This window comes from Osmia lignaria, chromosome 4, assembly GCF_051020975.1.
Source record: "Osmia lignaria lignaria isolate PbOS001 chromosome 4, iyOsmLign1, whole genome shotgun sequence".
NCBI lineage: Eukaryota > Metazoa > Arthropoda > Insecta > Hymenoptera > Megachilidae > Osmia > Osmia lignaria.
Window position 1 is genome coordinate 7,618,313 of NC_135035.1, and position 13,283 is coordinate 7,631,595.

General features: G+C 42.3%; 1 protein-coding gene across 2 annotated transcripts in view; it reads left to right on the forward strand.

Annotated features, from left to right (window-relative positions):
* The window catches only part of LOC117603568 (lachesin), a 72,778-nt gene that overhangs the window by 12,862 nt on the left and 46,633 nt on the right, over positions 1 to 13,283 (forward strand). For both annotated transcript variants that reach the window (XM_034322895.2, XM_076688084.1), the window contains exon 3: positions 11,271 to 11,449. In XM_034322895.2, coding sequence (XP_034178786.1) covers positions 11,271 to 11,449 — 179 coding nt within the window. The remainder of the gene's footprint in view (positions 1 to 11,270; positions 11,450 to 13,283) is intronic.

Consider the following 13,283-nt stretch of genomic DNA (forward strand, 5'->3'; position numbering starts at 1 on the left):
TTAATTCGGCTCTGACGCCGTGATTTAGAGTTGTTCCCTGCGTTTACACACAATGTGCGTGTTGCGTGCACGCGTGGGTGGACGCTGCACTGTATATACGTGTATAGACACGCGTGGTTGCTCCTTATGTATTCTGGGATCTCGCGAACAAACGAATGTTTTCCTGTTTACGTTACCCGAAGTCGAATTCTCGACGAACCGATGCCGTCATCGAGTTCACCGTTTTTACTGACGTTTCTATCGCTTCTGTTGACGGAGACTCAGCTTCCAGTTAAATTCCTCCGTTTCATCGAGGACCATATTTCTTCTTCCATATTAATGGGTTTCGCTGCAACATCAGAACATCCCGTGACATCAGACCCTTAATTCATTATCGGTAGCGAAATCGTAAGGAAAGTATTCGATTCAAAGTGTTAGGAGGACGATTTTACTGACTCGGGTCTAAAATTAGTGCCTGATACGTTCTTAGCAAATTGCATCTGGCGCGAACGAGGCCGTGATTCCGGCACGGAACCTTGTCATTTTTTCCCTACCCTCGTTCCATCGTTCCTTATTTATTATCTCCTTCTTCCTTTTTTTTTTTGCAACAGCAATCTGTCGTTCCTGCTCCTCCCACTCGGTGACCCGTTCTTATTGCATTTCCTTTCGCCGTTCTTTCTTCATCTGCCCCGTTTCTTGTCTCAACTCCCTCGATCTTCCTATCGTTTCCAACCCTCCACGCGTCTGTCCACGTACCCTTCTCTCCTTCCACCGTCTTCATTCCCGTTCCTTCACAATTTCCACCCGATACGCCCGTGTGCTGACGGGCCAATGGGTTTCCGGAAAGCATTTGCTACGGTTTCTTCTTCCATCTTACGACCGTTACAGGATACGCGAGTCGGACGTGCACGTTAACCCCTACCTCCATTCCTACTGCCTTCTTGTTCTACTTTTATGCATTCGCTGCACCGTGGTTTGGATATAAACGTGAAAAATGGCAGCCGGACAGGAATTTTTGGTTCCTGGATGCCCTCGCTTTTCTTGCAACGTCGTTTTAAGAAACCCTGGCAATTTTTGCGCACTTTATAATTGTCGCTAGAAATCGATATAATTATCTTCTATCGAGAAGGTGTATTTTCACGAAATATTAAATTTCATCGACAGAATTGCTTTAGAAATGAACGATAAAAATAACGAAAGCTCTCGCTACTCCTCTTTCCCATTTCTCTGAGCTTTTCAAAACAATACATTAGAAGCGAGTTGCACAATGATTAAATTACTCGAACAACAGGCATCGTAATGGAATAATACCCGTGGTAATTGCATTGTGCAACTAATTGGAGGGACGAGCTTCGCACTTTGACCAAGCCGGTATTATCCTTGCGCGAAATGCTTCCTTTTAGAACTCGAGTGCACACACGCGTTCCTCTGTACAGAAATAAATTATTTGATATGTCCATTTTTTGCGCGACCTTATTTTTTTCGTTCCATCGTTTTTGCTTGCTGCAATTCAGACATTAATATCGCAAAGGTTTACAAATAAACTTTCTTTGTTTTCCAATGCCTCCTCTGTCTCTGTATAATTTTACATATTGGTCAACGTTGTTTAACCATCTCCTGTCGCTTATAAAATAAACACCCTCTGGTCGGTAAATATTTTCCACGATACTCGATATTATTCTTCGCCGATGTATTTATTTTTCGCAATTTCCTGCTTCTTGTTTCGCATCATGAAACACCTCCCGGTGCTGTGGAAATCGAGACGCGGTTTTATTTTCATCACGCGGAAAAGAAACGGGGAAACGAAGGAATTGATATTCATCTGCGAGGAATAAAAATTGATGCTAGAAAAGTCACGTGCGTGTGCAATCTTTTCGACGTGAAACTTTTACGTCAGTTTTATGACGTTTCTTCTTGGCAGAGTCAATTGCAGTTGCGTCGTTCGATGATTGCATTCTACGGCCTTGAAATCTACGAGGGGACAATTGTCGTTAATGGCTCCCTGCAACGTGAACAAGTAATCCCATGAACGAAAGAGACGTAAGGGTACTTCTTTCTATACCCTCCAGTAATTCATCCTCAATTTAATGCCTATTACGTGCATCCATCTTAATTTATCCTTAAACGAAACCGATAATCGTTCCTCGATTCGCGGGATGCAAAGAACAATGGTGAAAAATCGAAGAGAAGCGAAAAATGTTTGACAAAAGAAAAATTGCTTACAGATTCACGACATTTCCCGAGTATTTTCTCAAGTACCATGGATTACCTTTCAAACATTATCTCCGAATTTCGTTAAGGAAATATTGTTTCACGGACGTTTCATTATCAGCCGGATATCGAGGATACGCCAAATCCACGCTCGTTTTATTTGTTTCCCGCGGATCGCTAATTAAAAGCTGCGCCCGTCTGACGATTCGTACGTCTCAGTCAGTAGTTTGTAATTAATTTTATTGAAATCGAACGAAATCCCGTCGCGTCCGACGCCAATATAAAAGTTGGATCGTGGAAATCAATCGGCGAAGGGCGCCAGGAGGTGGGAGACGCGGAACAAAATATCGGTCGAAATGCGAGAGGGAACGAGATTGAACTTTCGACCTGATCTTCGTCGCGCCGTTTCAGCCAGACAGCCTCGCATTTGGTGCAAATTGCAAACTTTGATGCTGTCCTCTTCTGCTCAGCTTTTTCAATAAACCGTGGAATCGCGAGAGGAGAGAAAATTGCCCGTGCCTCGAAGAAACGGCAAGAGAACAGGACAAAAAGAAAATGAGTTGTGGCAGTTTCTTTAAGATTGCCATTGTCTTTATCATATTACACAATTTATCACCCGTTCAATCCTGCGTAAAACAAATAAAAACGGGAGCATTTATCATCTGTATCAACACTTTCAATTCTGAATGCGAACAGTCGTTAGGCGACAAACGTCTCGCGAAATGCACATCACTCGCCGGATTGATCGTCGCGCATTAATTTTCCCAGTTGGGAGAAAAAAAAAAATATTCACTCGGACCGGACAGCTTCCGTTTCGACGTTGAGATATCGTGTTCCGTCATTCTGACGGACAGGAACGGGCCGCTGAACGGATCGTTAGGCGAATTAAAAAAAAATAGACCGTATACCCGGTCGAGTGATTTCTTCTTTTTACGAGTGCGGCTACCAAACCACCTACAAACTCCACCCATGGAAACCCAGAAAGCTTTCTCGCCTTTCCCGCATTTTTCAAGCCTCACCCTGACCCTTTTCTCACCCCTGTATTCGATCCTTTACCCTCCTCCGCCAACCCTTTATCCGCCTTCTTTTCCTCGCCGTTTTTCTTTCCTTCGTATCCTCCTTTTTTATCCCCGTTTCTCCATTCAGAAACAAACGTTATCATAATTTCCCCGACAACCACGCTCGCGGTTTCGTACACGAAAAGGTCATTTAATTTTATTATTTGAAATAACACTCTTGTCCCGAGGAACAAAGAAATATCTGCTTTTCTTTCCGCCCTTCGCGCGAGATGAATTAAGGCCGTTCGAATGGTTTTTCTTCGAATATATTTCGCATTGTATCTTCGGGATCATGGAACTGCTTTTACCGTGATGAGAAAGTTAAATCGAGGGAAATATACGCGCAACGCTCATTACGCTGATTCTTTTAGATTTCCTTGTAATGCAATTTGATTTGATTTCGTAGCCGGTCAGCTGGGAGATCGGTTGAAATTTCTCTTGTTTCAAGAAGATTGCATTCTTCAATTTGTAACATCGCAACGACGTTATTGTTGCGTCGTTTTTCTTCTTTATAATTTGTAGACAAGTACTTAGCTTGCCGACACTTGACACAGTTCCGCGGATCGCAAAGAGGTAAAGTGCACGGAAGAATTTGTACCAGACATGGAAAGAGCTCTTACAATTTTTACCCCGGCTTTCTCTTTTGTTTCGCTGTCTCTATTCTTGTTTCCTATCCCTCTCTCTCTCCATCCAGTCGTTTTCTCTAAAGTTGAAAAAGTCGAGTTCAGTTTAGTTTTATTAGCAGCGGACTACCTTTTCTTTAACTGAAAGTCTTCGTTTTCGTAACTTTCCCGGTGGTACGTCAATTTACCACTTTTTGCCGGCGCAAACGCTCGTTTCGTCCCTTTCCATCCCCCGTTTCTCGTCTAATTTCGCAGCTGGCTAATTAATTGTAATAGTATGGACAGTTGCCTGCATCAGCCAGCTAAATAGACAGAAACCTGTTTTTTCCTTCGCCCGAGTTAAAAAAGGCACGATAACGTTGTTGATGAAAGGACGAAATTTGTTTCGTCGCGCTCGGCTGCCGGCTAATTTATTCATCAGCTTCGTCACGTTCGTTGACGATGAATTTTTACAAAGACACAGAAGTGTCACTCGGGAAAATGAAAAACAGAGCACTGGGGAAACGTACAAAAAATGTACCGCGGACGAGCCAGTTAAAAAGGAACAGAGAAACGGTTGAAATATTATTTTCAAATGAGTAACAGCTGTTTCATCCGCGAGAACTTAATCTTCACTTGACAAAATGTGGCAGGACTGGCAAATTTCACTTCAATCGTTTCCTCGCGACCCACTGCGTGAATTACACGCGGTTTATAATCCGTGGCACGACTTGCCGCAATAAGATGGGTGCACCAGCGCGGGTGCAAACACACGTGTCGAACACGTGGCGCGTTCTCCGGCTTTCGGGTTGACGAGCTCGCGGTGTTTACACCGTTCCTTCGTCTCGGGAAATTTCACTTTCCCTTAACTGTTACCTCCGTTGATCTCCGATTTACTAATTTCTCATCAAAGTTCCCGCACGCTGGTAATTCCGTCGCGAAGTACCGACATTAATTTATGACGTACGCTATAATGCAGCGCGACGCTGAAAACGGCTGATCGAGCGTAAATCAACAGCAGTTACAATTAACGTGAGGGTGACGGCCACCTAATCTGGCAACGACGACCTGTCAAATTTCGTCGTAGCGTTTACAATAGTAACGGTGATTTCCCTTCAAAATCATTTCCATAAAGAGAGGAAAATGTTCAACCTGATAACTGGTCAGATATTTCAAATGATATTACAAATATTTATTGCCACGATAATTGCAATTTAAAAGCAGGTTACATTAAGCAAATTTGATCGGGGAAATCGGACGATTTCCTTTTATCGTTTCAATTATAAAAGGAGAAATTTAATCCTCTTAATGCGAAACGTAAATAGAGAAACGTGAATTAAACCTGAGTGTGTTTCCTGTTAATCATATCGTGTATCGATCAGTATACTCGTAATTACAGTGTGCAGTAATTTCTGTAATTAACGATATATCCTTTGGAATTAATTAAAATCGACGAAAATTCTTTAACGTGTATGCAACGTTTGCTGTACTTTGAATAAATAATACATCAGGAACGGTTGCAAAATATTCAATGCAAATAGTGTCAGTGTGCAGAGGAGAGCGAGCTCTTTAAAACGCATTTTGTTGCATGTAAATATCTCGATTGGTTGCCGAGATACGCCGCTTTAAAGTGTAGCATTAAAATGCAGGGAACGGTGAATGGGGCGCGGTTCCGAGAATTTCGCTGACCTACATTTTTTCCTGGAAATGCGTACGTTCCAGTAGTAATAGTACAAAAAATACGCTGATTCAGCGTTTGTCACTGACCACCCCACGCGACTACGCATTGGGGTAGGGCAGGGAAGAAGGGCGAGTGCGAGCACCGATTGCGAGAAAGGGACAGACAGTAAATTATTAAAGAACACGCTACTTTTTACATGACGATATCTCGAGAACGGAAAGAGGTATCGACGTGCATCGAACGTCATTTTAAAGGGGAAGGTTCCCGCTTTCCAACGATACCATCGATGTGTATGTAACTTAAGTAGCTTTGAAATTATAACCAATGAAACCTAGGAAACCTAATTATAGCCTAGGAGTGAAGTTTAATAGGTTTTAATTAGATCTTTGAAGAAATCTTGGGGTAAATTCATGTAGTATCGTTTATGGGGAATTTGTCAATGATTTTTCATATTAAAAATGCAAATAATTTGTTAATTTCAAACTGTTTCTTTTTGGTTCAACTTATTTTAATTAATTTTCTTTGGCTCAAAAATTCTGTATTAGTTAAAAGGTATAAAAATTAATTTATTAACAAAGTTCTATGCAGATTAATACGTGTACTTAGAATGGGTGCACTTTCGGAATTATGGTCTGAGAATGTATAGTTGATTCGTTGTTTGAAAGTAAAGAAAATAAAAGAGTGACCCATATGTTCAGCTCACAAATTCTTCATACGCAAATAAACCGAGGATAAGCAATTTTCTTGCTGAGAAGATATTTTGCGACGATCGTATCGAGTTCTGTTTCGTGGTATCATAAACGGTAAAGTGGCAAGGGTTGTCCGTGTTTCACAGTAACTTCGCGTTCGAACGTCACTTCCACTTAGCTATCTCCTAAACCGACAGTTTGACGATCGGAACGACGTAATCTATTGTTATCAGGAACTATTACTGTATTACGGGATGTGTACTATTCTAGAATTACGGAATTACTCGAACGGCTAAGGTTCCGCAGTTGTATCGATAGCGATGGCCTAGTTCGGCAAACAATAGAACAACTGCGTTTATAACTTTCCACTACGCTAATTGAAATTGTATTAACGCAATTAACTAGCCAACGAAGCAAATAATTCATATCAAAAGATCTGAATCCTGATTACAACTATTCTTCGTACAAACGTACCATTTAACATTTAACAATTGAATTCGATCGATTGCCTCATTAATGATACGATTGTAATCTATCGTGATACCATTGATACAGTTACCTTTGAAACTAATACCAGTGTTTCAACCCATTATGAGGTATGTTTGCAAATAATTTGAGACTCAACGAAACAAATTATCTTATCAATACGTAATATAAGTTACATTAAACATCGTTTGTTCCAAGGAAGAATTCTGCGTTAAATAATGAAATATTTTTACTGTCCATAAAAATGATGTGGACAGTATCGAAGGGGTGGACAGTTGACAGGCCATTGTCGCGTGTACACGCAAGCTGGTCAGCGATGCGCCGCGCCGACTGGAAGAGCGACCGCACTTTACGAGCTTTGCGGCTAAAATATATGATTCTCCCGGTGGCGACCGTAAAGTTTCGTTCTCATTGTTTCGAGCGGACGGAAGAGAAGAGAGGCCAGGAATGGTCTCTGGTTTAAGAGCGGTAGACCGCCGCACGATTCGAGGCGGACGTAAGATTAACGGCCAGTTTGCTTTGTACTTTTACACCGATCATACTCTACGACTTCGTCGTTTCGATCTGTCTTTTATCTCGACGACCACTTTCCTCGAATCGGAATTTATGGCTCAGAGGACCGGAAAAAGCTGACTCTTTCGATGACTCCAAAAGCCAACTCGACGAACTAAAATTACAATAAGGGAACATTTTTTTCTCTCGGGCAATAGCGATAGGTGTTAAGAGAGGTGTAACCGAGTAATATTCCCGAGGGAATAAAAGTGTCGTTTGTAGCAAAGATCGTAACAGAAGAGGGAAGTTCCGCGAAGTGTCTACGAAAGATAGCGTAACGTCGTGGAGATTTAGCACGTTGTAATTCGCCTTAATATCGACGTACGTGGGAGTCGTGCTCGTTGTCATCGTTCCATTCGAAAACGATATTTGTATTCCGGCACATAGCTCGCGGTCCGCTTATCGAACATCGCGAAGGAAATTCACCGAGCGTCTTCCTTTTATCAGATCTCCTATGTTGCAAACGGAACGAAACGAGCAGTTTTTGCGAAAGAAGTTTTATCGGGTACAGCAGCGACGTTAAACTGTCATTCGTTCTCTTTATTCCCTGTGGCTCTAAAATATGCTTCCCCGACGAATGCGACCATCGAGATGAGAATCCACGATATAAAACGAACAAATGAAACCTTTGATTTCAATGCAAATCTACCCAGCCGTACGGTGCATAAATTATGATTGTCAAATTTTATTTGCACACAAGATTTCTCAATTTTCGAGTTGCGTTTCACAAATGAATTTACAGCGAAAGAAATACCATCAGGGAAAATTTCAAGAACCTTCTCAGGACATTTTCAAAAGTGTTTTCCGCCGTTTTCACGTTCATACACCGTGCGCTCTCATTGTGGTTTAATTACTCGCGTAATAAGCCCGGAGCGGTCCCGATATAATTCGTCTAGCCGAGTGCTTAATGCCAATGGAAAGAATATTCAACGACACACGCGAAGTGGTGAGCTCCTCCGGCTCTGAAATGATAGAGAACCGAGGGGTAAAAGAGAAAAAGATGCTCCCTCGATGCCGGCCATAAAATGTTCCGACGATCGTCCAAAGGAAAATAGCTCGCGGCTTCGCAGCCTAGGAAATGACAGAAAGAAAACATAGCCGGTTTACGGTTTGCCTCCGCGTGCGGTTTATAATATTATAAAGCGACGTCGGTAGAGGGAGGGAACAGCCCTGAGGGTGGTAAAAAAGTGGCGAACGAATGAGTCGTCTGCAGGCCTTCCTTTTTCAACCAGCCAGACCGTGCCGGAATGAAAAAGTGGAAATGGTCGGTGCTTGGTCGGACAAAGAGGATCGTAGACGATGCGGTTGAAACAAAGCGGCTTGAACTGGGAATGTTCCACTGCATTCGGTAAGCAGTTATTTAAGAACATTAAATAAAGTGAGGAACATAGAAAGATAAAATATTTACAGACTTAGTTATGTCAATTGTGACCCCATTTCTCCCAAAAACGGGGTCAAAATAAAAAGATATCTCTTCTAAGAATAATCTTTGCGCGATGATTTTCCAGCCGTGTATATCATCCCCATTCGCGGGCTCTGTTTTTTGTCAATTAATCTGGAGTTATCAGTGGGGGTCGGTGGGGTGGTTTCGCCGGATGTTGGAACGCAGTCGAGGGGAAGTTGGTCATTTGTATGACGCCAGCATGTTGCTGTGTATACGGGCGTTATCTGCACTTTGACCTCACCCTGTGGGCTTTCACGGAGAAGGGTAGAACGAGCCGTGACACGTTAACGTGAGCTCCGAACATTCGGCGAGGGTGAAAGGATGGAAAGAGAGGGGTGTAAGCGTGTTTCGGGGGAGAATGATGTTTATGCGAAACGGTCAGCGTACCGAGTTACGATGTCACCGGCTCGTTCTGGTTGGTTTCATTTGATAATTCGATACCGCTTTCGCACCTCGAGCTTCTTTCTCTCTACGCCCCCGCCTAACTACACACTCGGCTACGATCCAATTAAATTTATCCGGCTGTGTTTTCGGTTCCCCGAGGGAAAAAAAGCGCGCGAACAGAGACGGATAGACGGAATGCAGTTATCAATTTCCCTCTTCTCTTTCCTCTTTTACGACTTCTTTTTGTCACTTTCGAAAGCCTGTGACTCGACTGCCTCGAATCACCGTTGATTGATACGATTCGCTGCAGGGAATGATCCAATTTAAACGGATCAAATTCCTCTTTTCATTTCGCGAATATAAACGCCCGTGCGTACAGTCTGTGCGTTCTCGACCCATTTTCTCATCTCCGGATCTTTCGAAAATCGACAGATCCACGAAACTTTCTTTCTTTCTCTGCTTTCATTATTTTATGGCAGAGTTCGGGGCACACATTTCCGTTTGTTTGCGATTCTCCGTGGTGTATTAGCGAAGTTGAGGCCGACATAGCTTTTATTACCAACTTTCCCCGCGGATCAATCCCTGTCAGATGTCAATGGTATCGTCGCGTTGGTCTGACGGTGATTGATAATGACGGAGCGACTGTTCGAAGGTATACTAACGAGGATACCTTCTGAATAGACTCGTGGCTAGTAGACCGGTCGAGTATATTCGAGAAACTCCGAGAGATTACGGTAACATGTGTTCGAGTATTCAGTCAGAAAGAGGGAAGAAGTGAAACGAGAGAAGGGGAAGAATCAGGGTTAAAGGAAAATTTAGGAGGCGAAAGTTCAACCTCTCTATTAAGATTCACCCTTCTACTCGAGGGTGAAATTCTTTCTAATATTACTATACATACAAATAGAAAATTACAAGTATTATAATTACCACTTTAATAATGAAATATAAAGGATTAACGAGGGATAATCGTGAAAAATTGGGAGGGTTTAATACGCAAACACGATTTTATCTTCGTTATATTCGACGAATCTCAGCGGTCTGCTAGAATTTTGCAAGCCATCTTCACGGACGAACGAGGGAAATCTCAAGAAAAAGTGGGATACCACTTTTCCAGCTGGCAAAAATTCCTTCGTTCGCGGAAATGTCGTGCACGCGAGCCAGTTTGAAGGAATTACGAGATTAACGAAAGCTCTGGGCAAAAAATACTGCTTAACCCGGGTAAGAATAAGAGTAGACGTTTCAACCAGGTGGATTCGCTGCTTTCTCCGTGGGAAGAGGTCGCTATACAAGCGTTGCATAATCGGGTAGCCGCTTAAGAAATGAGTCGAGTTTGCTGAACCGGTAGCAGTTTACTGTTTGCCGCTGTAATACATTAGAATTCTGATATCTGATCGTAAACGGGACGCTCGTAACTCGAAATTCTCTATTCCCCGAGGAAACGGTGTCTAACATTTCACTTCTCCATTCGGAATTCACCATTAAATTAATTTCAATAAAAAGTTTGAGACAATGATACAGAAAAATTCCATTTATAATCAACTGAAATGTATCGTTGTTAACAACTCGCTGTTGCGAAAATTATACACTTTTTCGAATATATTTTAATTAATGAATATTACGGCGAACAAAGTTATCGTTGGAAAATTTTCTGAATAAATGGACCGAACGTCACCCGTAATAATACAATGCGCACGGTTCCTGAAAATTACAAGAATGTTGTTAAATTTTGTTTGAAACGAAACTGAGGACATTTTGCAAAGTTTCGTTTGAAACAGTGATACCGGTTGCTACTTGGATCAAAATTTTCTCATTAAATTAATTAGCTACGAACAAGGGTGTTTTTAAATTTGTAATTCGATATGAACGTTTTTGGCAGTTTATATCCGAATCCATTTTCAAAGTGTTCAACATTTTATATCTGCGACGATGAAGCAAATGGCTCTTTAACATTAGCATAATCGTTATTTAAGCTACCTTATATCATTACCATAAGTTGTCTTCTCCTTTTTGTAGTCGAAAACCTAAAGAGACTTATCGACGATCGCGTTAACGTTAAAGGGTCACTGATTTCCTCATTTTGCAGGAAGCTGCGTCGATCGATGCAGCTTCCGCTCGAAGCTATTACGAATACGGGATACAGCATCGACGAAGCATAATTCCGTGAACACGTTGTTTTGCTTGCAGCTCCTGTGGAACTTCGCGAAATACCGAAGGGGAACAACGAGCGTCGACCAAACGATGCCAATAATGATTCAACCGAAGGAGATTTACCGGTTTTTGAGCCGACAGCGGCGAACGTCAGCGCATTCGTCGGGCAGACCGTGTACCTGCCATGCCGTGTACGAAATTTGGGAGACAAAGTGGTAAGCCTGGGTAATTTGTTGCTAAAAATTCCCTTCGAGACGTCGTTCGGAAAGACGCGTTGCCGAAGTAACGAGTTTCGTTCGTATAACCACCAAGGGTTTTACAACCGATATGAAAAGTTACATCGTAAAGGTAGAGCGTAAAAATATTGTACCTCCACTCTGAAACCACCATTCCGCTAGTATTGCATTAACCAACGTCCCTAAAGATTTGCAGTAATTTTTTTAAAATACCACACTTTGTCGTTGTTCGATGAAAACGAGGAAATAAAACTTTCAACAGTTCCGTAGCGCGGTACTTAACGAGTTAAACAGCGTTCTCGTGTTTCTAGATAATTTAGATATCGCCTGTACTTTGCATAATTTACTATGTCAGAGTTGCATAAAAAAGCGCGGTTGAGTGATAACATTTTCATTATTTATTAAACCAGGCATCAAATTTATTCACTTTTTCTTTTCGCGTAACACGTAGAGTGTACTTGTTAGCTGTCGTAACGATCGTTGATTATGATAAATGCACGTCGTTCGAAGGGAACAAACGGAATGTTAACGAGCGAACGGAGAATTAAGATAGCAGCCAGTCTCCTGGACAGAGGGTGAGAACGCGGGGGTGGATTCCAGCCTCGCCGGTAGATAGGCATCTCGCAGATATCAGCCACGAAGGAAACACGTTGATGTCTCTGTCCCCGTGTACCGTTTTGATAGATTGTCACGAGCACGCCAGGGTCGTGGAACAACACGGAGAAGAGACAAATCCAGCGCGTTTTCGTGCCGGTTCCGTTCTAATCGCGAACGGCATATTTATTGGTCGCTTGTTATTGCGGAAACGACTATTTGTCATGGGCCGGTATTAATTACACCGGGACCCCTTTGTACCGATAACAGAAGCGAAGGGGCCACGACAACGTCGTCGTAGACGCGGGACAACCTGTTTGAATAGAAATTGGCCTACGGAATGGGAAGCAAGACTCGAGCAACTTCCGAAATTAATTGTTACAGTCTCGTTACGTGCGTGCTACGGGGGACACGTGGGTGGTTCTAATCGAAACTACCCTGTTTCGGAGTGAGTTACGAGCCCCCTTAGCATATTTCATAATTCAAAGCGATCTTCTAGATGAAATTACACGCGATTGTTCGAATAACGATCTCCAGAGTGCTTGAGAAACGATCGTGTTAGGATATTAGAATTCATTTCCAAAAATACGTACGATTAACTGATAAAACTTATGAACTTTCCGTGAAAGATTTTCTTCGTTCAAAAACTTGCTCGGAACCGCGGATCAAAGGAAATTTTTCCATTCCGCAGGGGTCGATTACGGCACGGAAAGTTGCAAAATGTTGCTGAAAGCGGTAATCAACGATTCACCGGAGTCAGCAGTTCCCGATAAAAATCTTCTCGGGCCGCGATCGTCGGGCAACCGGGCTACGCTTGAATGTAAAAGTTTTGAGAATCGATCGAGCGTAGTTAAAGAGGTGAAAAAAGGAGGCGAGGCTGGAGTATAAAAGAAAGCTGGAAATTTATGCTAAACGATGATCATAATCATTTTAAGGGAAGCATCGCCGCGCGCCAATAATCTCATCCAGTCCGATTCCTTCCGCTGCTATAAGATTAAGGGTTATTTTCGTCCTATATTCCCTTTTTATTCCTCGATGTCCAATTATTATTTTTAAATCCCCTTTCAAAGACAACGTTGGAATTATATCAATTTTATTTTTCGATTTCTTTAACAGAGATCAAACGATTTAATTCGATACAGCGTAACATGAAATTAATACACGTTACTTATCGTTCACGGGGTTAATTTGAAAATTAATGAACGCTCGTCGTGAAATT